The sequence below is a fragment of the Nicotiana tomentosiformis genome, unplaced genomic scaffold (genome assembly GCF_000390325.3).
Source record: "Nicotiana tomentosiformis unplaced genomic scaffold, ASM39032v3 Un00047, whole genome shotgun sequence".
NCBI lineage: Eukaryota > Viridiplantae > Streptophyta > Magnoliopsida > Solanales > Solanaceae > Nicotiana > Nicotiana tomentosiformis.
In genome coordinates, this window is record NW_027174606.1 from 193075 (window position 1) to 219992 (window position 26918).

The 26918-nt window shown below is 41.3% G+C and overlaps 1 protein-coding gene across 2 annotated transcripts; it reads right to left on the reverse strand.

The window, feature by feature from the left end:
- Positions 1 to 9098: 9098 nt before the first annotated feature.
- On the reverse strand, positions 9099 to 15325 carry LOC104089453 (uncharacterized). Of its 2 annotated transcripts, XM_009594357.4 has the most exons (7): positions 14925 to 15325; positions 13133 to 13277; positions 12259 to 12519; positions 11749 to 11830; positions 10981 to 11177; positions 9760 to 9847; positions 9519 to 9664 (listed from the first exon to the last, which is right to left on the reverse strand). In XM_009594357.4, the coding sequence occupies exons 1-6, from the start codon at positions 15197 to 15199 to the stop codon at positions 9806 to 9808; spliced, it is 1002 nt and encodes a 333-aa protein (XP_009592652.1). In that variant the 5' UTR covers positions 15200 to 15325; the 3' UTR covers positions 9519 to 9664; positions 9760 to 9805. The 2 variants fall into 2 exon arrangements, with proteins under 2 accessions (XP_009592651.1, XP_009592652.1); XM_009594356.4 differs by lacking the exon at positions 9760 to 9847 and having other exon boundaries at positions 9099 to 9664; positions 14925 to 15324.
- Between the last annotated feature and the right edge of the window lie 11593 nt (positions 15326 to 26918).

A 26918-nucleotide genomic window follows, 5' to 3' on the forward strand; every position in this document is an offset into this window, starting at 1 on the left:
AACTGGAATTTCACCTAATTCTTTGTCGTGTGCTATAGGCCACTCTTCCGCATGGGCTCGGGCCCTTCGGACCCAGATAGGCTAAAACTTTTTGGGGCCATAAAAAACTACCTAAGGAATAATAGTCACCACCCTGTCATGACCGTTTCTCGGTTTTTGGCATTTTAGGGCCATAAAATTGGAATTTTGTTTCTTGATTTTCGTGTGCTATAACCCAGGCTTTCCGCATGGGCCCGTACCCCTAGACCCAGATCGCCTAAAAATATTTTGTACCATCAAACATGACCTAAGGAAAAATATTCACTGTCCCGCCATGACCGTTCCTCATTTTTTGCCGTTTTAGTACCATAAAACTGGAATTCCACCCGATTACCAAATTTTCGTATGCTATAGCCCATGCCTTCTGCATGGGCCCGGTCCCCCCGCACCCGGATTGCCTAAAATATTTAGGGCCACCAAAAATAACCTAAGGAACAATAGTCACCGCCCCGCCATGAGCGTTACTTGTTTTTTGGCATTTAGGGCCATAAAACTGAAATTTTGCCTTATTCCCAAATTTTTGTGCGCTATAGCCCACGCCTTCTGCATGGGCCCAGGCCACCAGACCCAGATTGCCTAAATATATTTCGGCCATAAAAAATGACCTAAGGAACAATAGTCACCGTCCCGCCATGACCATTCCTCATGTTTTGCCATTTTAGGGCCATAAAACTAGAATTCTGTCTGATTCTCTGATTTTCGTGAGCTATACCCACGCCTTCTGCATGGGCCGGAACCCTCGGACCTGGATCGCCTAATATTTATTTGTGCCATCAAAAACATTCTAAGGACTAATAGTCACCGCCATAAAATTGGAATTTCGCCCAATTCCTTGATTTTCGTGTGCTATAGCCTATGCCTTCCGCAAGGACCTAAGACCCCGAACCCGGATCGCCTACAAATTTTTTGAGCAATAAAACATGACCTAAGGAACACTAGTCACTGCCTCGCCATGATCGTTCCTCATTTTTTCGCGTTTTAGGGCCATAAAATTGAAATTTTGCCTATTTCCAAGATTTTTGTGTGTTATAACACACGCCATCTGCATGGGTCCGGGCGCGCAGATCTGGATCGCCTAAAAGTTTTTTCGGCCCATAAAAAATGACCAAAGGAACATTATTCATCGCCTCTTCATGACCATTCCTCGATTTTTGGCGTTTTAGGGCCATAAAACTAGAATTTCGCCTGATTCTCACGCCATCTGCATTGATCCGGGCGCTCGGACCCGAATTTCCTAAAACCTTTTCGGCCCATCCAAAACTACCTAAGGAACATTAGTCATCGCCTCGCCATGACCATTCCTCGGTTTTGGCATTTTAGGGCCATAAAAATAGAATTTCGCTCGATTCCCAGATTTTCGTGTGTTATAGCCCACATAATCTGCATGGGTTCGGGTGCCTGGATCCGAATCACCTAAAATTTTGTTGACCCATCAAAAATGACCTAAAGAACATTAGTCATCGTCATGATCGTTCCTCGTTTTTTGGCATTTTATGGCTATAAAACTGAAATTCCGCCTGATTCCCATATTTTCGTATGTTGTAGCCCACACCATCTTCATAGGCTAATAAAACCTAAGAAATCTAATTGAATGCCGACTCTGTATATATTATATGGGAATGGTTATTTGCATAATCATGTGTTACATGCCCTATGGACGGCCTAGTGAAACACGTAGGTGCATAGTAAAGATAAGCCTTATGGGCGATCTGGTGAAAAGTACATAGTAAAGATGAGCCCTATGGATAATATTGTGAATCACATAGGTGCATAAAGTTGACTATGGACGGAGTGGTGAAATGCATAGTCAGCACATGCAAAGGTGAGCCATACGGATGGCCTGGTGACACGCATATATGCCATTTTCATTGCCTTTTGCTTGTACATATGGTCACATTTACATTATTTTTCATATCCCACACATAGCTCATATATCTCACTTGATCCAAAAGAAGTTCAGAATGATTCAAGTATAATAAGACTTGACATGTGATTTTATAGGTTGTTTTGTAGCTTTTGGATGTACTTCATTTACCCCTCTTTTGAGTTATCGCATTTGTATACATTGTTCTGTTTGCTTTACATACTAGTATTATTCCATATGTACTAACATACCTTTTGTCGGGGACACTGCATCTTTAATGGATGCAGGTGATACCCCAACAGGTGGCATAGATTCTTTATAAGAGCGGACCCTCCCTTTAGCTAATTTTGGTGAGTCCTACTCTACCAATTCCGAATTAGAGAATTTTTCTTTACAAGATTACTCTATTGCCAATGACTATTGCTGAACCTCACCATCTGAGAGTTCTGAGATTTCTCAAAATTCCCCTGAAGTTATTGATAGCTACTCAGAAGTACGAGGTAAAAGGAACGTTCCTCTCTGATACAGTTGTAATCACACAGCTGCCAGTGCACCTTACCTACCCCTTCCTCAGTTGGGAACAAAGAGTACACATTGCCTATGAGGCACCCATGTCAAACTAAACATATGACAATACGTGTTAGGTTAAAGGAATTGGCGACTGCAAAGAAAGAGAACGAAAATGAGCAAATAAAGAAAGACGGAATTTTAAATTAACTATACAAAAGGCAAATATAACTGTAATATTTGCCCTATTCTAGATAGCAAAAACAAAAATAAATGCCTAGCTGATAGTAGAAAGGACATAATTTGGGACTGAGCTTGCAATTTACTCCATAAATTTCAACAAAGCTATCCAGTATCTCAAACAAGACGGATTCATATGGATTGCTTCAAGTATCCATCTTAGAGGACTTGTAGATGGCTCCAGATTGGATGTAGCTCCAAAACCTTCTGTCAGCCGTCTAGCAAGCAAATGCATCTGGAAAAATAGTTCAGCAGGCCTAATCTCTATAAGAACATAATGAAGCCAAAAGCACCGCACCGCCGTCACACCTATTAATTTTTCGCAATTCCAACGACGGCGAGGCTTACCCGAGCTCAAATCTCGGACAACCATCAGTGGGAAAACACTTGGGGCCTCACAGAAATCATGAGATGCCATCAAAAGGCACATTTGGCAGAAATTCAGCAGACTAAGGGATAAGCAGCCGAAAGTGGGAGAGCATCTTTGACATTATGGGCCATGGTTGACAGCAGGATCCCTCTAGGTTGCCTTTCCAGCTTTGCCATGATGGAATGCACCAGGCATCTTGCCAGCTTTGCCAAGCTGGAATGCACCAGGCTGTTGGACATCCTTGCCAGCCCTGCCAACCACCCCCTTTGTATAGCCATTTTGATTTCTATAAATAGCCATTAGGCTCATTCTTTGTAATCAGCAGATATTTGATAATACAACAGAAAAGGGCACTTGCCTCCCAAATCTTGGTCTCTTTCTTTCATAGCTTTCTTACTTGTTTTGTGTGACTGCCATCACTTCAGCATAATTGTGTTATTCATTGTTTGGGACTGAAGCTAAGTAGTAGTCAAGCTAACTTCGATATCCTCACGAATCTTTCAAAAAATCTGTCCCGTGACAATTGGTATCAGAGCCTAGGTTCTCGCATGGCTAAGAACTCACATCGTAACGTAGAAGAAACTGACGTTGAAGAGAATCCGAAATTACAAAGAGGCATGGGTCGAAAGCGCGACAAAAGTAGGGCCAGAAACGCATCTCCACCGCCTAATAGCGAGTTTCTACCCTACGAGGAACCTGAAACTTCCAAAATCAGAACTCTCAATGAGAGAGTGGTTACGGTAGAAACTGGTCTGACAGCCTTGAATCGTCGCATTGCCGCAGCCGAAAACAATATATGTTCCCTTGAGTCAGTTGCCCTTGATGGACTTGGCAAAGTCAAAGGGAACATTCAGGAGCAAGACGAAGGGCTAACCAACCTTGAACTCAAGCTCACTGAGGCTTTGTCTTCCCTACAGGCAGAAGTTGAGGCATTAAAACTGTGTCTAGAGGAGACCGTAGAAGCAAGCGGGTATGGTCCCGTCTCTGTCCGAGAAACACGTATTGAGGATCCTAAACCCAAAGATTTTCGGGGTGAAAGAAATGCTCAAGACATGGAAAACGTCTTGTGGCAATTAGATGCTTATTTGAACATATGAGCATAGCCAACGATGCTGCCAAGATTTGAACGGCATCCATGTATTTGACCGAGACCACCATAATGTGGTGGCGTAGGAAGAAGGCAGATATGGATAAAGGAACATGTTCCATTGGCACGTGGAAGTAGTTCAAAGAGGAGCTAAAACGGCAGTTTTACCCTCAAAATGTAGTGCACGAGGCTCGCCGAAAGTTGAGGGAGCTCAGGCAAACATACTCCATCCGTGAGTACGTGAAGGAGTTCACCACACTCACCCTTCAGATCCCCAACTTAACCAGTGAGGATCTATTGTTCAGTTTCTTGGATGGCCTACAAAATTGGGCCAAACAAGAATTGCAAAGGCGACAGATCGACACCGTCGATGAGGCTATCGTAATAGCTGAATCATTGTCAGATTTCTGGACCGGAGCGTCTAAAGGAAATAACAATCGGAGCCAAGATGATGCTGCTACAAAGACGGACACCCACCGAGGTAAAGGCAAATTTGTTTCCAACCAGAACATCGAGAACAGAGGCAACCGCAACCACTCTTCTCACTTCCGCAAGAATTATGATGAGAAGAGGAAAGGAGGCGCTCAACGGGATGTTTGCTACCTTTGCGGAGACCCTTCTCATGCTGCTCGATCTTGCCCTACATTGAGAAAACTAGGAGCAATAGTAGCAGCCCACCAGCAGCAAGGACAAACAGCTACACCAACCGGCAAGTAACCCGAGGAGCGTGGAGCACTAGCTGATCGTGCGGGACAAGGGAAGAACAAAGCAATGGGCTTGTTCAATCATATGGCCTTATTCAACCACATGATCCTTGCCGCTATTGCTGCCCAACCGCCTCGTATGAGGCCCCGTGAATCATTATTTGTCGATGTCAAGTTAAACGGCAAAGACGTGCGCACCATGGTGGACACAGGTGCGACACATAATTTCGTGACAGAAGAACGGGCTAGGGATCTTGGACTTGTCTTTGTATCCAGTGACACGCTGTTAAAGACCGTCAATGCCCTTCTAACTACCATTCATGGCTATGCTCCTAACGTGCACATTGCTTTAGGAGGCTGGCAGGGATTGATGGACTTCACTGTTTCCCCATAGACGTCTTTAACATCATACTGGGATTAGATTTTTGGTACGAAATCAACGCACTTATCGTTTCGCGTATCAACCAGCTTCACATAAGCGATCTCGTAGGCTCGTGCGTTGTGCCACTTGTTCGGGTGCAACAAAATGGAATACATCTGTCCGTGATGCAACTTCTGAAAGGTTTCAAGAAAGGGGAACCAACATTTCTTGCAACCTTGACGGGAATCGTTGAGAATTCCCTTGAGGCAGTAGCATTGCCTCCCTGCATTGAGCAAGTCCTTGAAGATAATAAGGACATGATGCCGGAAGAACTTCCCAAGAAATTTCCACCACGAAGGGAAGTTGATCATCAGATCGAGCTTGTTCCAGGGGAAAAACCACCTGCCATGTCGCCTTATCGCATGGCGCCCCCGGAATTAGAGGAATTGAGGAAGCAGCTCAAGGAGTTGCTAGAGGTTGGCCACATCCGTCCATCCAAAGCACCTTACGGAGCCCCTGTCTTATTTCAAAAGAAGAAGGAGGGTACCATGCGCTTATGTATTGATTATCGAGCCCCTAACAAGGTCACTATGAAGAACAAGTACCCAATCCCTCTGATTGTTGATTTATTTGACCGCCTGGGGCAGGCCAAGGTATTCACCAAAATGGACCTGAGGAAAAGCTACTATCAAGTGCGGATTGCCGACGGAAACGAGCCCAAAACAACATGTGTTACACGTTATGGGGCTTTTGAGTGGTTGGTCATGCCATTTGGATTGACCAACACTCCTGCAACATTCTGCACGTTGATGAACAAATTGTTCCATCACTTTTTGGATCAGTTTGTTGTCATTTATTTGGATGACATTGTGGTTTACAGCAACAACATGGATGACCCTGCTGAGCACCTTCGCAAGGTATTCAAGGTACTAAGGGAGAATGATTTGTGCGTAAAACGTGAAAAATGCAGCTTTGCATAGCCCATAGTACAGTTCCTCGGGCATACAATCAGCCATGGAGAAATCCGGATGGATAGGGACAAGGCAGAAGCTATCCAGAACTGGGAAGCTACAACGAAGGTATCGGAACTTGGGTCCTTCCTAGGCTTAGCCAACTATTATCGGAGATTCATCTTCGGTTACTCGGCTATTGCATCCCCACTCACCGACTTGCTGAAGAAGGACAGGGAGTGGAAATAGAGCGACATATGCCACGAGGCATTTGAGAAACTCAAGGCAGCAATCACCAAGGAACCCGTATTGGCCCTGCCTAATTTCTCTAAAGTTTTTGAAGTTCAGACCGATGCGTCTGATTTTGCTATAGGAGGCGTACTGATGCAAGAGGGCCATTCTATAGCGTTTGAGAGTCGAAAGCTAAACGACGCCGAGAGGCGTTAAACTGTCCATGAGAAGGAAATGACGATTGTAGTCCACTGCCTAAGGACATGACGTCATTACTTGTTGGGGGCTCAAGACTGACAACGTCGCAACTAGCTACTTCCAGACCCAGAAGAAGTTGTCCGCCAAGCAGGCCTGTTGGCAAGATTTTCTGGCCCAATTCGACTACACCCTGGAATACAAACCGGGGAAAGCTAACGTGGTAGCCGATGCTTTAAGTCGCAAAACGGTACTCGCAACCATTGTTAGCTTAGCAAGCAGTGGAATTATCGAGACCATCAAAGAGGGCATGCAACATGACCCCGTGGCAAAGAAACTTCTTCTCTTGGCCAGTCAAGGCAAAACCCAAAGATTTTGGGAGGAATACGGTCTCCTATACACCACTGGAAAAAGAGTGTATGTACCCAAGTGGGCAAATCTCAGGCGTACACTGCGGAAAGAGGGTCATGACGGGCAGGTCATCTAGGGAAAAAATGCACTTTGGCCCTGATTGAGTTTTCTTACTACTGGTCTCGGATGCGGGACGACATCGGGGTATACATGCGTACTTGTCTAGTTTGTCAATAAGACAAGGTGGAATCCAAACTCCCTGGGGGTTTACTTGAGTCGTTGCCTGTTGCGGAGAAGCCATGGGATAGCATAACCATGGACTTCATTACGTGTCTGCCAAATTCAGAAGGATTCGGCACCATCATGGTGGTTGTCGACAGATTCACCAAGTATGCAACCTTTTCGGCCACCATAGCCGATTGCAAATCTAAAGAGGCAGCACGTATATTCTTGAGGGACGTCATAAAATATTGGGGTGTGCCGAAGCACATTATTAGCGATCGAGACCCTCGATTTACTGGCGCATTCTGGAAGGAACTATTCGGCTTGTTGGGAACTGAACTGCACTTCTCAACAAGTTTCCATCCGCAAACCGATGGACAAACGGAAAGGATTAATGCCCTCCTCGAGTGCTATCTGAGGCATTATGTCGACGCAAATCAAAGAAACTGGGCTAAGCTACTTGATATAGCCCAATTCTCTTACAATTTGCAGCGGAGCGAAGCGACCGGAAAGAGTCCCTTTGAGCTTGCAACTGGGCAACAGCCCAACACTCCTCAATCATTGCCCGTCAACGTCGGATTAAAGAATCTGGGCGCTTATCACATGGCCAAATTGTGGGAGGACCAAGCCGATCTAGCCAGGTCGTATCTTGACAAGGATGCTCGCAAAATGAAGAAATTTGCGGACCGGAAGCGTCGTCCAGTCAACTATAGGATTGGAGACAAGGTCATGGTGAAATTGAATCCACTGTAGTTCAAAACACTGCGAGGCGTACGTCAAAGTCTGATTCGCTGATATGAGGGCCCATTCGAGATTGTTGCCAAGGTGGGTATAATCTCTTACCGACTAGACATGCCGCGTCATCTAAAAATCTATCTTGTCTTCCACACTAGCCAACTGAAACCATATTTCGAAGACATGGAAGACAAGGATCGGGCGCAGTCCAGCCGCAGTTAAATTTTTATTACTCCACCGACAACAAACAAGCAAGTAGAGGCCATCATAGACCATCAGTTGGTCCGTGGGAAAAGATGGGGCAATTCGAGCGCACAGTTCCTTGTTCACTGGAAAGGAACTTCGCCAGAGGAGGCATCATGGGAGAAATTCAAAATTTTGTGGCAGTTCAGAGAACAAGTCCACAATTATCTTCACTTGTGCGGCACCGGGGTCGTCACCATTTCAAGTGGGGGAGAGTGCACCGCCCCGCCGTCACACCTATTAATTTTCCGCAATTCCAGCGACGGCGAGGCTTACCCGAGCTCAAATCTCGGACAGCCATCAGTGGAAAAATATTTGGGGCCTAACAGAAATCATGAGATGCCATCAAAAGGCACCTTTGGCAGAAAGTCAGCAGACCAAGGAAGAAGCAGCCAAAAGTGGAAGAGCATCTTTGACATTCTGGGCCATGGTTGACAGCAGGATCCCTCTAGGCTGCCTTTCCAACTTTGCCATGCTGGAATGCACCAAGTTGTTGGACAGCTTTGCCAGCCCTGCCAACCATCCCTTTTGTATAGCCATTTTGATTTCTATAAATAGTCATTAGGCTCATTCTTTGTAATCAGCATATATTTGATAATACAACAGAAAAGGGCACTTTTGGCCTCCGCACGACTCAAATCTAACCAAAAATGACTTAATATCATCAAACGATGCAAAAGAAACTGATTCCGCCTCCCAAATCTTGGTCTCTTTCTTTCATAGCTTTCTTACTTATTTCGTGTGATTGCCATCACTTCAGCACAATTGTGTTGTTCATTGTTTAGGACTGAAGCTAAGTAGCAATCAAGCTAACTTCGCTGTCCTCACGGAACCTTTCAGAAAAAGGGTCCCGTGACACAAAGCATGAATTGGATAAGCATAATGCAGCATATTGGATTAAGTTACAGTTCTTTATACTGCCATCCGACTGATCCATAAATTTGGATAGTGCTCATTGTTTCCAAGCAACAGGGGAAACAATCCACCAAAGAGTAACAATACAATAATAGCTTCCTGTCTTTTTGCTAGTAAGAGTAACAGTACAAATAGGTAGTCCCTGTCAGTTTTCAACCACGACAATCAGAGATTCTAAACTGGTACACATAGGTAAGTGGAGAAATAAAAAAAACAGCAATTAAGAAATTTCCTGAAAGCACATTTGAACCAGATATGAATATGCACAACTAAATTCTTAATCAATAGGTGACATTTGAGCAGGCACACTGGAGCTCATCTTCACGAGTCATCCTACATTCTTCACGTCGCTGAACCTCTATCGGGCTAAATCTCTGTAGGCATTTGCTTCTCAAAGCATTGCGCTTCACAAGCTTACTCAGGATACATGCCATGGCAACCTTTGCTCCCAAGTTAGAGAGCCCTCTAGACATGCAGATTGCACCACCCAGGAGCATCAGCATATTTGGCACCACATTCTTTAATGGCTCTTTTGTTTGCTCCCTCGGACTGCATTCATGTGAAACTCCACAGCAATAGTCACTATTTGTGCAGGTTTCTGGATTGATTAAGCTCCTTGTGTGGTTTAAGGTGTCCAATCCAAGTGGAACCTTCATTTGACGAGAGGGGGAAAAGGGTAAGGAAAGGAAAGATCAAAAACCATGTCAAAAAGACATAAACATTTAGGGTTAGAAACTGGCACTACCTTTCGTCCAGATTATACATTATTCTACTGGTAATGAGAAAGATAATTAGTCCAGGTATGCAATAATAGCAGCACACTGTCCTCGTACCTGCTTATCATTTTTGGAGGGAGGCCACATTGAAGTAAAAAGGGAAAATTGACTTTGAGAAGGAAGATGCTTCTGTTTCTCTCACTGCCAAGTTTTTTTTATGTCTATTTTATTTAACTTTCCTTTTCCTAAAAGAATAGTGAAAGGGGTGAAACTCATGTACATCCCCCAAGTTTACTCTAAAAACCAAACTCAACCTCCAATTTTGAACAATTGTCATTTCCATCCTATCATCCTTCGTAATGTCTATTTTACCCTTGACATTTTCAACTCTCCATATATGTAATACCTTTTTGATATTATTTAGATATTTTTTAATGCAAGTATTTATTCATAAGTTAAAAATATTATATCTTATTATATAATTTAATCTAAGTTCACTAACATTATAAATAAAATAATTATATTATGAATTTATTACAAAATGTATTCCTACTTTAATATTATTATTATTTTACTATTATGTATATTAAAATGCATATAATATATGTCAGTGTGTGTGTGTATGATTTTAAGTTCCACTATTTTTATTATTCTCTATGCGTATACAAATTTTTGAGTTTTGATTGTTATTACTAGATTTTTTCTAAATTTTAATTAAAGTTCATGTAAAGTATAAATAGATAATTTTTCAAATTTATTATAAAATTTACCTCTATTTTACGCCCATTATTTTTTTTATTACATGCATTGTATAATTTATAAATTTCACTCTATTTATTCTCAATTTTATAAATAGATTGAGTTTTGATTGCTATTAATAAAATTACTGATACGAATAAATTATTTATTGCAATTTTTTATTTTTCTCATTTATTTCACTATTGAACATCATTAACTTATATGCTTAACTACTACTTCTCACTTTTTTTGGTCTCGAAAAAGTTTTTTTTAATTTGTCTATAGGTAAGTCGATAACATAAATTAAAATAAGAAATATCATTATATTAAAGAATAAAAATTGTAGAGGGTAAAATAGGTACTTTAAGAAGTCACTTTTGATATGAGGAGTAGAATGATAATTGTTCACAGTTGGAGGATGAGTTTGATTTTTAAAGCAAACTTGGGGGATGTAAATGATTTTCACCCATAGTGAGTCCCGTTAAGAACTTTAAAAGAAGTATAGCTCTGACCTTTTGAATTAACGTGACGGCACTCACACCTGAAGTCAATTGAGAATGGTCAAGGGCAGAGTACTGACGAAGTGCATCATCCATTTTACGGACATAGTTCCATATGCCCTTTGCAAAGGCTAGTTTTGCCATTTCAACATTCAGACCAGCATCTTCTTGGTGTACCATTTGGATCTCACAGGCATTCCTACCAGAAACTGAAAGCAACTTCACAAGGAAACAACTCAGTACTGCACCACCTTAGAATCCTAAAAGTACTAGTAAAAGGAATCATTATATTTACTAATATTCCAATGGCTGATAGAATTATGAATTTTACACCAAGACCATGCACAAAATTAATTTTTATTATAAACTAAACGTTCTTATTTTCTTTTTCTTTTTTTTTTGGTAAGTAAATTAAACATTTTTCTCTTTACATACAGTTTAGACTTGACGATGCTAAGGAAAAGGCGTGACAAAATCTTTCCTTAGCATGACCACATATCTTGTCAGTGATATGTTCCTCAGTCATGACTAAACCGGGATATACATACAACCCAGAAATGTTTTGATCAAGCTGCTTCATATAGTATCACAAGGCCCTGAAAACATATAGCCCCTAAGATGAAACAAATAATTAAACATTTAAAAGGGAAATAGCTCACATGAAGTCTAAATTCACAGAATGTGTCATGATCCCAGCTATGTTTATGCTGTCAAGAGATGCTTAAATCAGTTTTTATTGCAAGAGGAGAAATAATAACAAGGAAAACATCAAAAACCTGCCTTTCTTGATTCTCCAACCAGATCTAAAGAGCCCAACCCTGACATACTTCTTCCTTCTTTGTGCCGAAGGATATTCACATGCCTATTAGCAGTAAAATGCCAAATTATTTAGCAGACATAATAAATAAACTAAGATATGTGTAACAGGAAAAATCGAAACAAGAATAGATATAATGCTGAGTTGCGACACATGAATGATTGAAACATATGTAAATAACCTTATGCAAGAACACCAATCGCTTCTTCCTTTTATCTCTTACTTTTTTGTGTAGGGAGGGAGTATCCAGATTCATCAGAAGAATTTTCAATCTAAGGTAATTTAGAGGGACTCTTTCGGAAAGGATCGTCTTTCTTAATAAGTTCTCACTGCAATATTTACTTGAAATAACAAGAGAACTGCGTAATTTGGGAGACATAGCACCATCAAGAAAAATATCTCGAGAGAGTCGTGTAGGGCGAGTCAGTTCTACGAGATCTTGATGTCCAACAATGTCGAACTTTATTAAGTACCTTGGTAAAACAGTAGAAGGATCCATCATTGGCTTCCCACACTCTCCAAGCTAATACGTACTCTCTTGGAGTCAATAGTGGAAACTTTTTTATCATGAGGCCAATTTCAGTTCCACTGCTAGTATCCACCTGCAACTGCTTATGCTCAATCAAGGTTTTGTCCCAAATTTTCCGGAAATCATTGTCCATGTAAAAATCTCTTAGCATCTCGACAGAGCAATTCTCAAATACAGTTACACTTAGATATTTAAGAGGTGCATCCTGAAGCAAAAAAGAGATAAAAACCGAATATCATTACCTCATTACTGACACAGATAGAAATAACTTTTTTCCCACAAATTAGACAGCGCTAAGATTTAATAAATAAATATAGTTAAAAACAAGCTAATCCAGATACTTTGTATCACTTCACTTAATACAAAGAGCCATTAAACAGAAGGTGAAGCCATTATTGCACAGCAGTAGCTACAAGTAGCCATGCATACATAAATGCATGCACTCCCATGCTCATACAGGCCTGCAAGTGTTGTACTATGTTCATTGACCCCATTCAGTCACTTTAAATCCTTTAGAAGTATTCAATGGCAACATTTCCACCATGCGGTTACTCCATTTCTTTTAAGAGTTTCAAAGGCACACAAGTATGTTAACAAAAGGTGAAAGAATTACTTCTGTGATTAATAGTTCACCTAATGGACACTTTTCTGCTGCTTTAAAAGTTTAGTTTACTGATAGTTTCAGCCATTAAGGATAAATATGTTTACTGCACTGAATTCTGTGAAAGTAGGCAATTCAGCAAGTCCCTAAGAGATAAAAGCACAGAGAAAAAATATAATAGTAAGAAGACTAACATAATGAGAATCTGAGCAACCACCTTCTGCTTACAACACCGTGCATAGTAGGAAAGACGGTCTGTTCTCCGGTTAATGACATCTTCCCATTTCTCGTTAGCATGGAATTTCTTATTTATGTCGTCAATCAAATTCTTCAGATCTAGTTCAGATATCACTGTAGTGATCCTGAGGAGATACAAGGATGTTAAAAAGAGGAGAATATTAAATGAGAAATTATGGATTTAGTTTTTGGATATAGTGGTGTGCACTGTGCATAGTCTTAGTATTGTTAACTTCAGTACAAATCAAAACAAGAAATTCTCCATTCAAATATGCAAGTCTTTAGGATGCTTAGGGACTAACAAATACAGCCAAATTTTCCACTAAAAGAGATTGAAGACAAGGTTCACATAGGAGACCATATCTACTACTAGAGCATGGCTATTCTTCAAATAATGCAATAATAAATTTTGTTTACCAAGATCCGCTGCTTTTGAGTCAAGACCATATCTACACAAGAGCATGGAAATTCTCCTAAGTACTGTAGCTCACACTACTGAGCTCGGGTGTTTTTCCTTTCTGTTATATACGCTATACCTGCGCTATTTCTTATCTGTACTAAGAGGATCATAATTATTTTCCCGGACATAGTTGCCTTCAGCTTCTCACCCTAAGATACCTCCAGAATGCCAACAGAGCATCCAAAGAATACTTTATCTCAAAAAAGACATCCAAAGAATGAACTGCACTAAGTTAATGCTTTAATTAGATTAATCGACAAAAATCATGCTAAATAAATGCGCATAGCACTGATAACTAGTGTCTCATTTATATTTTTTGATTAGTAAGGTAATTTAACTAGCGTTTCATTTATTGAAAAGGAGAAAAACTTGTGTAGAAGAGGTACACAACTCACTAGGAGCCGTACCAATATGTTGCTCTTCAAATGAGCATCTAATGGCTTATACCTCTTCCTCAGAGACTGGGTACACCGAAACTAAACAAAAAATTAAAATGTTAAATATTTAGTTGAAAGGGATCTTTATTTCCCCCAAAAACCATATATTTGTCTCCCAAAATTGTCCATTTCACAGCATGTGGGATGAATTTCCCAGACTTGTACCTCTTCCTCAGACCTTTTCCTCTCTAACTCCACATCATTTCCTTAACTATGCTCAGCATGATCTAGGCAATTTTAGATACTTTTTTTTATGAAGTGTCCCATAGTTTAGATACTATTTTGTGATGTAGCAACAAGAATTGTGTCTTCCCCAGTCTCTTTACAAAGAAAACACTAATTAATGTGTCGCATTCTCCTGAGATTATAATTTACACTGCAGGAATTTTTAGTCTAGGGTGAATTCCCAAAATCACTATGTTTAGCAAGTTTATCGGTTCGCAACCCAACTTAAATTTTTCATGGAATAGGTGTCATAGCAAGTACTGATAAAAGAAAAGGTATCATAGCAAGTAGCCATCAGGATATACAAGGGAGCCATGCACCTTCCTTAATCCACTAAAAATTAAAATCAAGCAATTCAGTAGCAAAAAGGGCCGTTTTGCAACCAATCTCTATTTATGGTACTAATGAGCTGAGAAACTAGAGAATCCTGGTACTAGTAGGGTATGTGAAAACTACGCCTAATAGTTACACCAATACAACAACAACAACAACAAACCGAAATAACGTTGAAATTTCATCAGAAAAATGATACAGTTAAACGCTATTGCATCTTTCTTTTTCGAAACAACAATAAAAAGAAATTCATTATTTTTTTCTACGATTGAGCATAAACTTACAATGAAAACAATATGAAAAGAAGAAGAAGATACCGGACATCAGAAAGAGCAGAAGAGGTAGAGACATCAGGATAACTGTTGGATTCGGCATGTGGACGCGCAGAAGGTTGTTCTCTAAATTGGAAGGCGGGTACGGCAAATCGAAGACGAGAGCTTAGCAAATGACATATCAGTATGATCACTATAACAGCTAGGGTATAACCGTAGGTATACGAAGTCAGCGTCCATCCGTTTCCTCCTCCATCAATCTTTTCTCTCCAAAATTTTGATACTACAGGTGAAAACCAAATCGCAATCGCAGTGCACATTCTCTATATGGAACTGGTCAGCCTAGCAATTCCCGTCCTCCGACCTACCAATTTCTATAGCATCGCTCTCCGGCAACTCCCCTTCTATCTCTAGCGCTAGCAGTTTCACGTAATAATAAATAATAAATAATAAATGAAAATTAATAGGAGTAAATAAAAGAGAAAGTTTGGCCCGTACAAATTGGATAAACTCATAAACCCATCTGCAGGGTAATTTTGGAAATAATTATCAAAATGGTCCTCAATATATTAAGGTGATTTAATTGTCCTTTACATATCACTCTTAACAGAAATTGCCCTCACGTACGTAAAGGGCAGTTGCATTTGATCCTAACTTGTAAAACTAAGATCATGTTTGGAAAGCAACCTAGGAATTAAATTTGGGTATAATTACACAATTTGATATGTTTGTCTTGGCATGTTTATCTCGGCAAGTAATTACTTAGTCAGCATGGAATTGAGTGTAATTATACTCTCCAAATCTCAAGAGAAAGGTAAGAATTTGTGGTAATTATATTGTGTAATTACAAGGTTACTTTTTGATCACGCCCAACTATGCCTTATAAAAAGGACTAAGCGGTCGCTGCAAATATAACCCGGTTCAAGTCCGGAGTCGAATCCCACAGGGAACTAACCTATTTACTACAACTTTAAATAATGTTAATGATAAGCTCAGACAACTTCCGGATGCAAGAGTTTTATGAATAATCAGTGAAATTTATTTAGCTAAGGAAAAATGATAATAAAATTAGCAATAATCAAGACTAAAGTTGAATTCAAAGGTAAAAGGATCTAGTGCTATTGATTTTCCCAATTGCCGGATTAATTCTTAACTCTTTAGCTATAATCTCACTATAATACTCTATGAGGATTATGAGTTCCGGGCTACCGTAATTATCTCTCGATCAATTACGATAATTTACTAGAAGCATTCTCTCGAAGTACTCTAGTTAACAATTTATGCAACTCAGAATTATCCCACCAAAGCTTCGTTATTTCTAACCCCACTTTTAAATTCAAGTAATTAATCTCTTAACTTACCCAAAAGTGGCGTTGCTCAACAACAATCTAACCAAATGTTCTTTCTCAAGCAACACAAGGTAACTAGACACGATAAATCAAGGGCTCTTTCAATTAACCATAATACAATACGTAGTTGAATAATCATAGAACAAATACGGCTCAATTATAACAAAATAGAGTCAAGACTTTATCCAACAATTAGTTCCATCAACCCTAGATAATAGATTTAGCTACTCATACTAATGGAAAACAAATCACTAAAATAATTCCTAATCAACAAATAGAAGTATGAAGAAGAAAATGAAAACTATTAGGAAATTATTCGTCGTCTCTCCCTTGTTCTTGCCTCTAAAATCTTCTAAAACCAGTTATCTCCCACTTCTGGGCGAGTTTAGGCTTCATATAGGTTTAGGTTAGTCGCCTAGGAAATTACATAATTAACCCTGCGTGTTTGGCTTTCGTCCGCCCGTCCGCGGCCTTGGATTCGACTGCGGATCCGACCGCGGATTTCCACTGCCTCACTTCCTTGAGTTTGCGGGACAATTCACGGCCCACATCGCGGCCGCGCACCTGGAGGGTCGTCTCGCTTGCTTTTCTCGCTCCTTTTCGACCGGGCTAACCTTCGATTGGATTTTCACACTCCATGTTGACTCCAAAATACTCGTTAGCTCCTTCCTAGCTCGGAGTAGTTCCTGCAAAGCATCAAATTCTTAATTAGAGCATTTTGTTATCTTTTAGCATTCAAATATCAATAAAGTGCGGCTAAATTAGAGTGTAAATAGTGTCTAAATTGCATAAATATAGCCTACTATCAACACCTCACACTTAAACCATTGCTCGTCCCCAAGCTATCAAAGCACACTCTAAGAGGCATAACTTCACTGAGCGACTTCCCTACTCGTCACACCAAGAATATTTCACATAAATTGAGGACATCAGTGCAATATCTACACCTCAAGAGTTAACTCCCTCTAGCCACGCAATGTTCCTAATTGACTTGCTTACTCTAATTCATAGATCCAGACTTACCTCTCCTTCATGAATCAAGTGTTTGCTCACAACAAAAGAGACTCATTTCACAATCAGTAAAATTCACACACACTGAGGAACTTTAAAAGGAACAGAATTCACTCACCCTCAGAAATGGCATTCTTGTGCCACAGAAAACGCACCATAGGCTTGTCCGTAGTGTACGACTCTACTAATTGAGCTCAATCAGTCTAGGATCAAGTAGGACTTTATTTGGATGTAATGTAGGCTGCAGGTTGGGTAGGATATATTTGGATATAATAGTGACTACACCTCCCTAAGCACTTTAATACATTTATTTTACAATCAAGTCCACCCTAAGTTAAACCAATATTTTCATCTTTAACACCACATATACCACCCCACATTTCTTCTTTGAGCACAATCACCTTAAAAGCCACCAAAGAATTATTACCAATCAACATGATATATTATTAACAATGTTCTTCTTCTTCTTCTTCTTTTTTTCACAAGTGGCTTTTCCAACAAGATATACCTTTCTCCTTATTTCCCTAGTTCCACTCAAAAGCTCCACCAGCTACCCTACACTTTATTCTTTGTAAATTCATAGTACTTCAAGTGCTTACGAGAGGTATATGGTTCAAAAAGATGGTCAATTCAAACAAGGGATAGGGCTTGTAATGTGGTTGTCAAAGAAATAGGATTACAGGCTCAACGGGGTTAACTATGGTACATAGCAAATAGGCGGGTGGAGTATGTATATATATGGTTCAACAAAGAAATGCATATATCACTTCCCAAACTAAAAAAGACTACCATTTCGCTTTACAGACACACAGGGTAAGTTCTAGGCGTTAAATGTCGTGCACAGAATATAACAAGCCTCACACACACATGGCACATGACTCATTCCAGATTAGATCATCAAACACTCATATCAGGGTACTTAAGCCAAATTAAGAACATATATTTTAAGGCCTTCTTTCAAGAGTCAACAAATGAGCCTAAGCGTCACACTAAAGTAGCCATTATATTCAAGGCATTACGAAATTAAAGGATCCTATTTTAATTCTGCCCATAGCCCATAAGTTCCTAACTAAATATAAAAAGCTAACTACACCCGATTCAAATAAAACCCTTGGAAAAAAACTGTGGTTTAAAGAAAAACCAAGGGGGAATTGATACACTACTACAAAAGAAAATATTTTTGGATTTTTTTTTCCGATCGACTTTAGTCCCTCAAGAAACCCGTCGAATGATATCCATCGTCAGTTCAAGTCGAAATTGATTTATACAAATAAACTACAAAACTATCTACATACAACATACCACAAAGTATCCCCCCACCCCACACTTAAAAAGATGGCATATCCCCATGCCATACAAAGAAAAGTAATGCGAGGTAAAGGAACTTCCCTGGTGGATCAGTCTTGATCGGAGACAATGCAGGGTCGAGATGACATGCTCTCCCCAGCGCATGCAGCCAGCCCATAATTTTCTTTTCTAACTTCGCATTTTGGGTGGCCAAAGTATCAACTCTAACCCCCAACTCCGTGACGAAAGTGCGCAGTCCTGCCATGTCTTGTTCTAAGGCTGTCATTCGTGTACTCCGTCTGACCTGGGATGGTCCTTCAGCCGCTGCAGCTTGTTCCTGTGGGAGTGAGGCGGGTTCAACCTCCTCCTGCCCTTCATCGCCCTCTTCCGACGCATTAGAATCGTCACTATGAATTGCCCCTGGTGCCACCGGGTCTTTCCCGATGGTCACTTTGTCTGCCCTGAACTTTGCTTCTTTATTTACCATGCCATTCGTATTTGGGTTCTCAGGCACCCTTGCTGCCCGGCACAATCTAGCGATCAGAGAGGGGAAAAATAACCCATACTTTTTTCTGTGGTGAACGGACGAACATCTCAGACTGAATAACCTTGGCCACATCAAAATTGTGGCCATTCACGAAGCACAAGATCAAGGCAGCTCTTGGACCATTTACCTTTGTGGTGTTGTGGGACGGCAACAAGCGACTGTTGATGATGTACAACCAGCACTTTCCTTCAAAAGTGAGTGAGGAAGAGTGTAGCTTCGATCCCGGCATAACCCACACTACCTCTTTGTCTGGTGCACAGATAGTTCTGAAAAACTTGTTCCATGTGATGGGTTCTTTCCGGTAAGTATCATAGAAATCCTCCTCCCCATTGAATTTAGGCAATCGATACACTCTCCTGATGGCTTCTATCGAGGCATCCACCCTTGTGTGTCGCACAATGCATATTTTATCCTCATGTTCGGGGTAGTTGGCATAGAACTCCCGGACAAGTATCAAGTTACCCTCCTCCGGCTCTTCGAAAAAGCTATCCAATTTACGCCTGATCAACTCCCGATACATATTAGGGCACTTATCCTAGAGGGATGCCCTGTCAATACACCTTTCCGGTATAGGTTTTTTTTTTGTGGCCTTCAAACTAAAATGGTCTTGTGCAGCTCTGGAGAAAAACCTGGTACGATCAAACTAAGCTGCACTGGTCGGTGCCCGTCCCCCAGATGAGCCTCCATGACCACTTGATGAGGGCCCGATAGTGCGTCTCTTCCTTGAAGGTTGCATGTTACCTACACAATAAATACTACTATCAGTGGAGAGCGGAATATGTGACCCAATGTCGGTTACTCAGACTTCACTCGCACAATGGGTCACAATTTATATTCAACACTCATTAAAGCAAATCAACAAACAGGTAGTGTGCATATGTCCCCCCAAGTCACCCAAAGACCCAATTAGACTACCATTCCTCACAAACCCAACAATGGCTTCCCCTAAATCAACCAATTCAAATAGTCTCCATATACCACATATAAACCATAATCCAAATCCCAGACAAAAGCACCTATGATTTTACTACCCTATACATACAATAGCGAGGGAAAAGATTGAAAGAAAAAAAAATCACTGAAAAGGAAAAAAGAAAAATACTAAGAAAGATGAATAAAATCATGTACTTACTTGGAGATCTTGAAAAGAACGGAGGTTGGAGATTGGTTGAGTGGAGAAGAGAAGGAAGGAGAAGAGTCTTGTGTTGAAAGGAAAATATGGGGGAAGGGAGGTGGTGCGTTATAGTTGTGGGGGGAAGGAGAAGGGTTTGGGGGCTTGAAGTTAGGAAGGAAAGAAGAGAAGTGGGGGAAGTGGGAGGGGAAGTGGGGGTGGTAGGCGTTTAAGTTAGGGAACACTAAAAAAAATATTTACTAAAATTAAAAACAAACTTACCTGGACACGCCCCATATCCGTGCCCAAATCCGTGGTCCAATTCGTGGCCGCAGATTCTAGGCAGAGGGGGGACCAAAAATCTGCGCCCCAATCCGCGGTCCAATCCGCGATCGCGGACGGGGGACAGAACACATGCCAAAATCTGTGGCCATATCCGTGGTCCAATTCGTGGTCACGGATCTCCGTCTCCAGCCAATTTTTGTCTTTACTGCATTTGTACCTATTCTCGGGTTAATTTCGACCCCTGAATCCTTCCGATGCGCATAAATTTTGCCCTGCACACTAGTAGATTGGAAAAAGTCATTCAAAATCAATTACAACAACCAAAGTAAGAAAATATTGGGTTGCTTCCCAAAAAGCGCCTAAGTTAACGTCGTGGCACGACGATTTACAACAAACCATGGGTTGCCTCCCAGGAAACACTTGATTTAATGTCGCGTCACAACGCAGGCTTTCATTATCACTCCTCGTTTGCGTACTGGGGCTCTTCCAAAGTTATCACCACTCTATCCCCTTTCTCTTCGACCATTCCAAGGTAATGTTTCAACCTTTGCCATTTACCGTGAACTTGTTTGTCCCATCTTTGGATTCAATCTCTACAGCTCCACTTGAGAACACTTGCACCACTCTGAAGGGTCCTGACCATAGGGACTTCAACTTACCCGAAAACAATCTCAATCTCGAGTTGTATAACAACACTAGATCTCCGGGCTTGAAGTTCTGATCTAAGATGTGATTATCATGGATCATTTTCATCTTTTCTTTGTATAATCTAGCATTCTCAAATGCATGGAACCTGAATTCCTCGAGCTCATGTAACTCAGTGACTCTGCTGGTGTGGTCTCTATATCCAGATTTAACTGTCGCGGTGCTCAAAGTGCTTTATGTTCGAGCTCTATCGGAAGGTGGCATGCCTTTCCAAACACCAACTTATACGGTGGCATACCAATTGGAGTTTTGAATGTTGTGCGGTATGCCCATAATGCATCATCCAGCTTCTTAGCCCAATCAGTCCTTGTTGCATTCATTGTCTTTGTCAAGACACTTTTAATTTCTCTATTGGACACTTCAGCTTGCCCGCTCATCTGTGGGTGGTACGATGTGGCTACTTTGTGGCGAACTCCATACTTTTCCAATAGATGTGCGAACGCTCTATTGCAAAAATGGGTTCTACCATCACTGATTATAGCTCTCGGGGTGCCAAAACATGTGAAGATGTTTTTCTATAGGAAACTTGTTACCGCTTTTGCATCATTGGTTGGGAGAGCCACCACTTCGACCCACTTGGAGACATAGTCAACCGCTACCAATATATATTTGTTTCCATACGAGCTGACGAACGGTCCCATAAAGTCGATCCCCCACATGTAAAAAACCTCCACCTCTTGAATTGTGGTCATCGGCATCTCGTGACGGCGAGATATGTTGCATGTCGTTTGGCATTCATCGCAACTTTTGACCTAAGCATGGGCATCCTTGAACAGGGTAGGCCAATACAATCCTGATTCTAACACTTTTGCTGCTGTCCGGATTCCTCCAAAGTGTCCACCATATGGTGAAGCATGGCAAGCCTGCAAAAAAGAAGGTTGATCTTTCTCGGGGATACACCTCTGGATCATGTTATCTACATATATTTTAAACAATAGAGGTTCGTCCCAATAATAGGCTCGACAATCGCGGAAGAATTTTTTCTTTTGAATTGAAGAGAGTTCATAAGGTACAATACCGCTTGCTAAATAGTTAGCAATATCGGCATACCATGGCGTCTCCTCCATTGTCACAACAAGTAACTGTTCATCCGGGAATGTCTCTGTTATGTCTTCAACCTCCATTCTCTTTTCAGCTCCTTCCAATCTTGAGAGGTGGTCTGCCACTTGATTGTTCATCCCCTTTCTGTCACAGATTTCCAAATCAAATTCTTGTAGCAAAAGAACCCAGCAAATCAAACGAGGCTTTGACTCCTTCTTTGCTATCAAGTACCTAATTGCTGCATGGTCAGTATAAATAATAACTTTTGAACCAATTAAGTACGACCTGAATTTGTCGAAGGCAAACACTACAACCAGCATTTCCTTTTTCGTTATAGTGTAATTGAGTTGTGCACCGCTGAGCGTCCTGCTTGCATAGTAAATCGGGTGCATCATCTTGTCTTTTCGCTGCCCCAAGACTGCTCATATAGCATAATCACTGGCGTCGCACATGAGCTCGAATGGTTGATCCCAGTTGGGTGAAACAATGATAGGTGCAATTATCAGTCTCTTCTTCAACTCCTCAAATGCCAACCTGCAATCATTAGAAAACAAAAGGGGCAGATCCTTTTTAAGAAGTTTACATAAAGGGTTAGCAATCTTGGAAAAATCTTTTATGAATCGCTTGTAGAACCCGGCGTGCCCAAGGAAACTTCTCACTGCCTTTACAGAAGTGGGCGGTGGCAGCTTCTCAATCACATCAACCTTGGCATGGTCGACTTCAATTCCCTTGTTGGACACTCGATGCCCCAACACTATTCCTTCTTGTACCATAAAATGGCATTTTTCCCAATTCAGCACCAGATTTGTCTCCACACATCTTTTGAGCACTCTTCTTAAGTTGCGAATACAATCTTCAAATGAATCCCCAACCACAGAGAAATCATCCATAAACACCTCCATAATATCCTCCACCATGTCAGTGAAAATGGATAACATGCACCGCTGGAATGTAGCCGGTGCATTGCAAAGTCCAAAGGGCATTCTCCGAAAGGCAAATATGCCATATGGACAAGTGAAGGATGTTTTCTCTCTGTCTTCCGAGGCTATTGAGATCTGGTTATACCCCGAGTATCCATCCAAGAAACAGAAGTGGGACCGCCTAGCTAACCTGTCCAATATTTGGTCAATGAAAGGCAATGGGAAATGGTCCTTTCGAGTGGCTGTGTTCAGTTTCCGATAGTCCATGCAAATCCGCCACCCCGTGACTGTACGAGTCGAGATCTACTCGTTATTTTCATTTGGTACGACCATCATTCCTCCCCTTTTCGGCACATATTGGACAAGACTGACCTAGTTGCTATCAGATATGGGGAAGATGACACCCGCATCCAGCCACTTGATCACTTACTTCTTTACTACTTCCTTCATATTCGGGTTCAGTCGTCGTTGATGCTCCCTGGAAGGTTTGTGCCCCTCTTCCAGAAGAATCTTGTGCATGCAAAAGGCTAGGTTGATACCCTTTATATCTGCCATGGTCCAACCAATAGCAGTCTTACATTCTTGCAATACCTGCAATAGTTGCTCCACCTGCACAGCTAGCAAACCAGATGATATAATAACAGGCAAAGTATAATTAGGCCCCAAGAAAACATACCTGAGGTGGGCTGGAAGCGGTTTCAAGTCCAGCTGTGGTGGCTCTTCTATTGATGGTTTTGCCAGTGGTGTTGCTCTCTCTTCTAAGCGTAGGGGCTCGAACTGAGGTTCCCTTTTCCAGAATCCTTGACCTTCGAGAGCCATGACCTACTCTGCCAACCCTTCACCGTCCATCTCTTTCAAATTCATCAAGCAGGCTTCTAGTGAATCCTTGACATTAAGGGTCTCATCCTCTTCTTGCAGTATCACATCCACGGCCTCCACTAGTGAGCAGTTTGCAAATTCACTGGGTCTCCTCATGGATTGTTGAATGTTGAATATTATTTCTTCATTGTTCAACTTCAGTTTCAACTCTCCAGTCTCACAATCAATTAATACTCTCCCAGTGGCTAAGAATGGCCTTCCTAGAATGATGGGTATCTCTTCATCCACCTGACAGTCAAGAATAACAAAGTCTGCAGGAAATACAAATTTCTCCACTTGCACAAGAACATCATCAAGAATTCCTGTTGGTCTTTTGACTGTGCGATCAGCCAGTTGTAGCAACATTGAGGCCAGTCTAGCTCTGCCAATGCCCAGTTTTGTATAGATTGCCAAGGGCATCAAGCTTATGCTGGCTCCCAAGTCACACAATGCTTTAGCAAAAGCATAACTCCTAATAGTGCATGGGATAGTGAAGCTACCTGGATCAGACACCTTTTGGGATATAGGTCTTGTCACTACCGCGCTGCAGGTCTGTGTCAGAGTTACAATGGACAGATCCTGGAAGTCAAATTTCTACGACATCAGGTCCTTCATCATTTTTGCATACCTGGCATTTCCCTCAAAGCATCCATCAGTGGAATATTCAATTGAATATGTCAAAGAATTTTCATGAATTTTCTGTATTGATCATCTTTCTTTTGTTTTGCCAATCTATAATGGAATGGTGCAGGAGTCAACCTATGTCCACTACTTGATGTCTTTTCTTTGTTGGAAGCTTCTGGCATAAGAGGTGCCACCTGTTCTGAGACTTGCTCACCGTACTTCTCCTTACCCTTGTCAACCTGTGCTTTTTCAATTACAACCTCGGTGAGCTCTGCTGACTCATCTGCCTCTAATGTAACTGGCGTAGTCTCTCTCGAAAATTGAGAAACTTCTTGCTATTTGTCTAAATCTCTTCCATTCCTAAGACTCACTGCCATTAGCTGATTTGGGCTCTGTTCCATTGGGTTAATATTTGTATCTGCAGGCAATGTTCCTTGGGGGCGATTGTTCAAGACCATAGACAGTTGTCCCAGTTGAGTTTCAATGCCTTTGATTGTTGAATCATGTGCTGCTAACTTTTCTTGCATCTTACCATTTGTTCCAATGAGTTGTTGCAGCATACCCCTGATTTCTACCATGTTGTTGTCCTATTGTTGATGAGGTGGTTGGTAGGCCAATTATTATTAGTGATGCTGATTATAGCCCTGCTACCTTTGACAAGGCACAACTTGACCTTGTGGTCTTGTGCCTCCAGAATTAGGGTTGTGTTGTGGCAGGTTGGGTCTGTACTGCTGGTTTGGTGCTGGTCCCCATTGTTGCCCACCTTGCCTCTGACCTCCAAAATTATTGACATAATTCATGTCTTCTCTGAAGCCCTGGTTGTCATTCTCTCCACTCCACGAGCACACATATGACCGGTTTATGCAAGGAGTGCACAATCCTTCATTTGTTGTATCAACAATGTGCACTTACTTTGTACCCATCTCATCAATTTTCTTTGTCAGTATGCTCATCTAAGTCATGAGAGTGGTTATGTTCTCTGTATGGGAATTATTTGGGTCAAGAGAAACAGAATGCACTATTAGTGTAAGTGTCGTACCTCTAGCCATCCAGCCTGAATTTTGAGCCATCTTGTCAAGAAGAATCTTGCACTCTTTGAATGTCTTACTAAAAATGCACCCCCAGCTGAAGCATCTACGTTTGCCTTCAAACTATCTGCTAAACCCATGTAGAATATTTGTCCCAGCATCTGATCTGGGATGCCATGGTGTGGACACTTCACTAGCATACCCTTGAACCTCTACTAGGTTTCTTGTAAGGTCTTAGTTGGTTTCTGCCCGAACTGCAATATCTCATCAATCTACCTTGCAGTCTTGTTGGGAGGATAAAACTTGTTTAAGAACTGTTTGACTAATTCTTCCCAAGTGGCAATGGAGTTTATTGGGAGCGAATTCAGCTAAGTTTGAGCCTCTCCAGTCACAGAGAATGGAAACAGTAATAGCTTGATGGCTTCAAGAGTCACATTCGGTTGTCTTTGAGTCACACATATTGATAGGAAATTCTCCAGATGTTGTTTTGGGTCTTCAATGTATGACCCGGAGAACAGTACCTTATTTTGCAACAGATGCAGCATATTGTTGGTGATCTGGAATGTCTCTGCTTGTATCTGAGGTACAACAATGGCGATGGCTAGGTTATCAGTAGTTGGTTGTGCCCAATCATAAAGAGCAGCTTCTGGCACAAAAGGTGCCACCACTCCATTGTTTGGGTCAACTCGATTATTCCGATTGTTTTCGTTGACATCGTCCGCGTTGTCCATTTCAATTTTGAGTGTTTTTTTGTTGTAACTGCTTGTTCTTCTTGTTGGCTCGATTTAATTCCTTGAATTCCTTCTCGGGGTGAGAGTCCTTCAAAAATTTCACCAGTCCTCGAAGAGCTTCTAGGCATACACCTGAGTCACAGGAGAATTCAAACGTGAGAATTTCAGTGGAAAACTTTCAACACCGTAAGAAATTGATCTAAACTAAGAATCGTAGCAATTCTTCTAAGTTGTAATAAATAACACCGTATTTCCCCGACAACGGCGCCAAAATTTGATCACGCCCAACTATGCCTTATATAAATGACTAAGCGGTCACTGCAAATATAACCTGATTCAAGTCCGGAGTCAAATCCCACAGGGAACTAATCTATTTGCTACAACTTTAAATAATGCTAATGATAAGCTCAAACAACTTACGGATGCAAGAGTTTTATGAATAATCAGTGGAATTTATTTAGCTAAGCAAAAATGACAATAAAATTACCAATAATCAAGACTAAAGTTGAATTCAAAGGTAAAAGGATCTAGGGCTATTGATT

Coding starts and splice junctions, on each gene's coding strand:
- LOC104089453 (XM_009594356.4), bottom strand. CDS start 15,199: ATGTGCACTGCGATTGCGATTTGGTTTTCACCTGTAGTATCAAAATTT. Junction 12,520..13,132: donor CACGGTGTTGTAAGCAGAAG/GTGGTTGCTCAG, acceptor TTTTTGCTTCAG/GATGCACCTCTTAAATATCT. Junction 9,665..10,980: donor CCGTCACGTTAATTCAAAAG/GTCAGAGCTATA, acceptor CGTCAAATGAAG/GTTCCACTTGGATTGGACAC.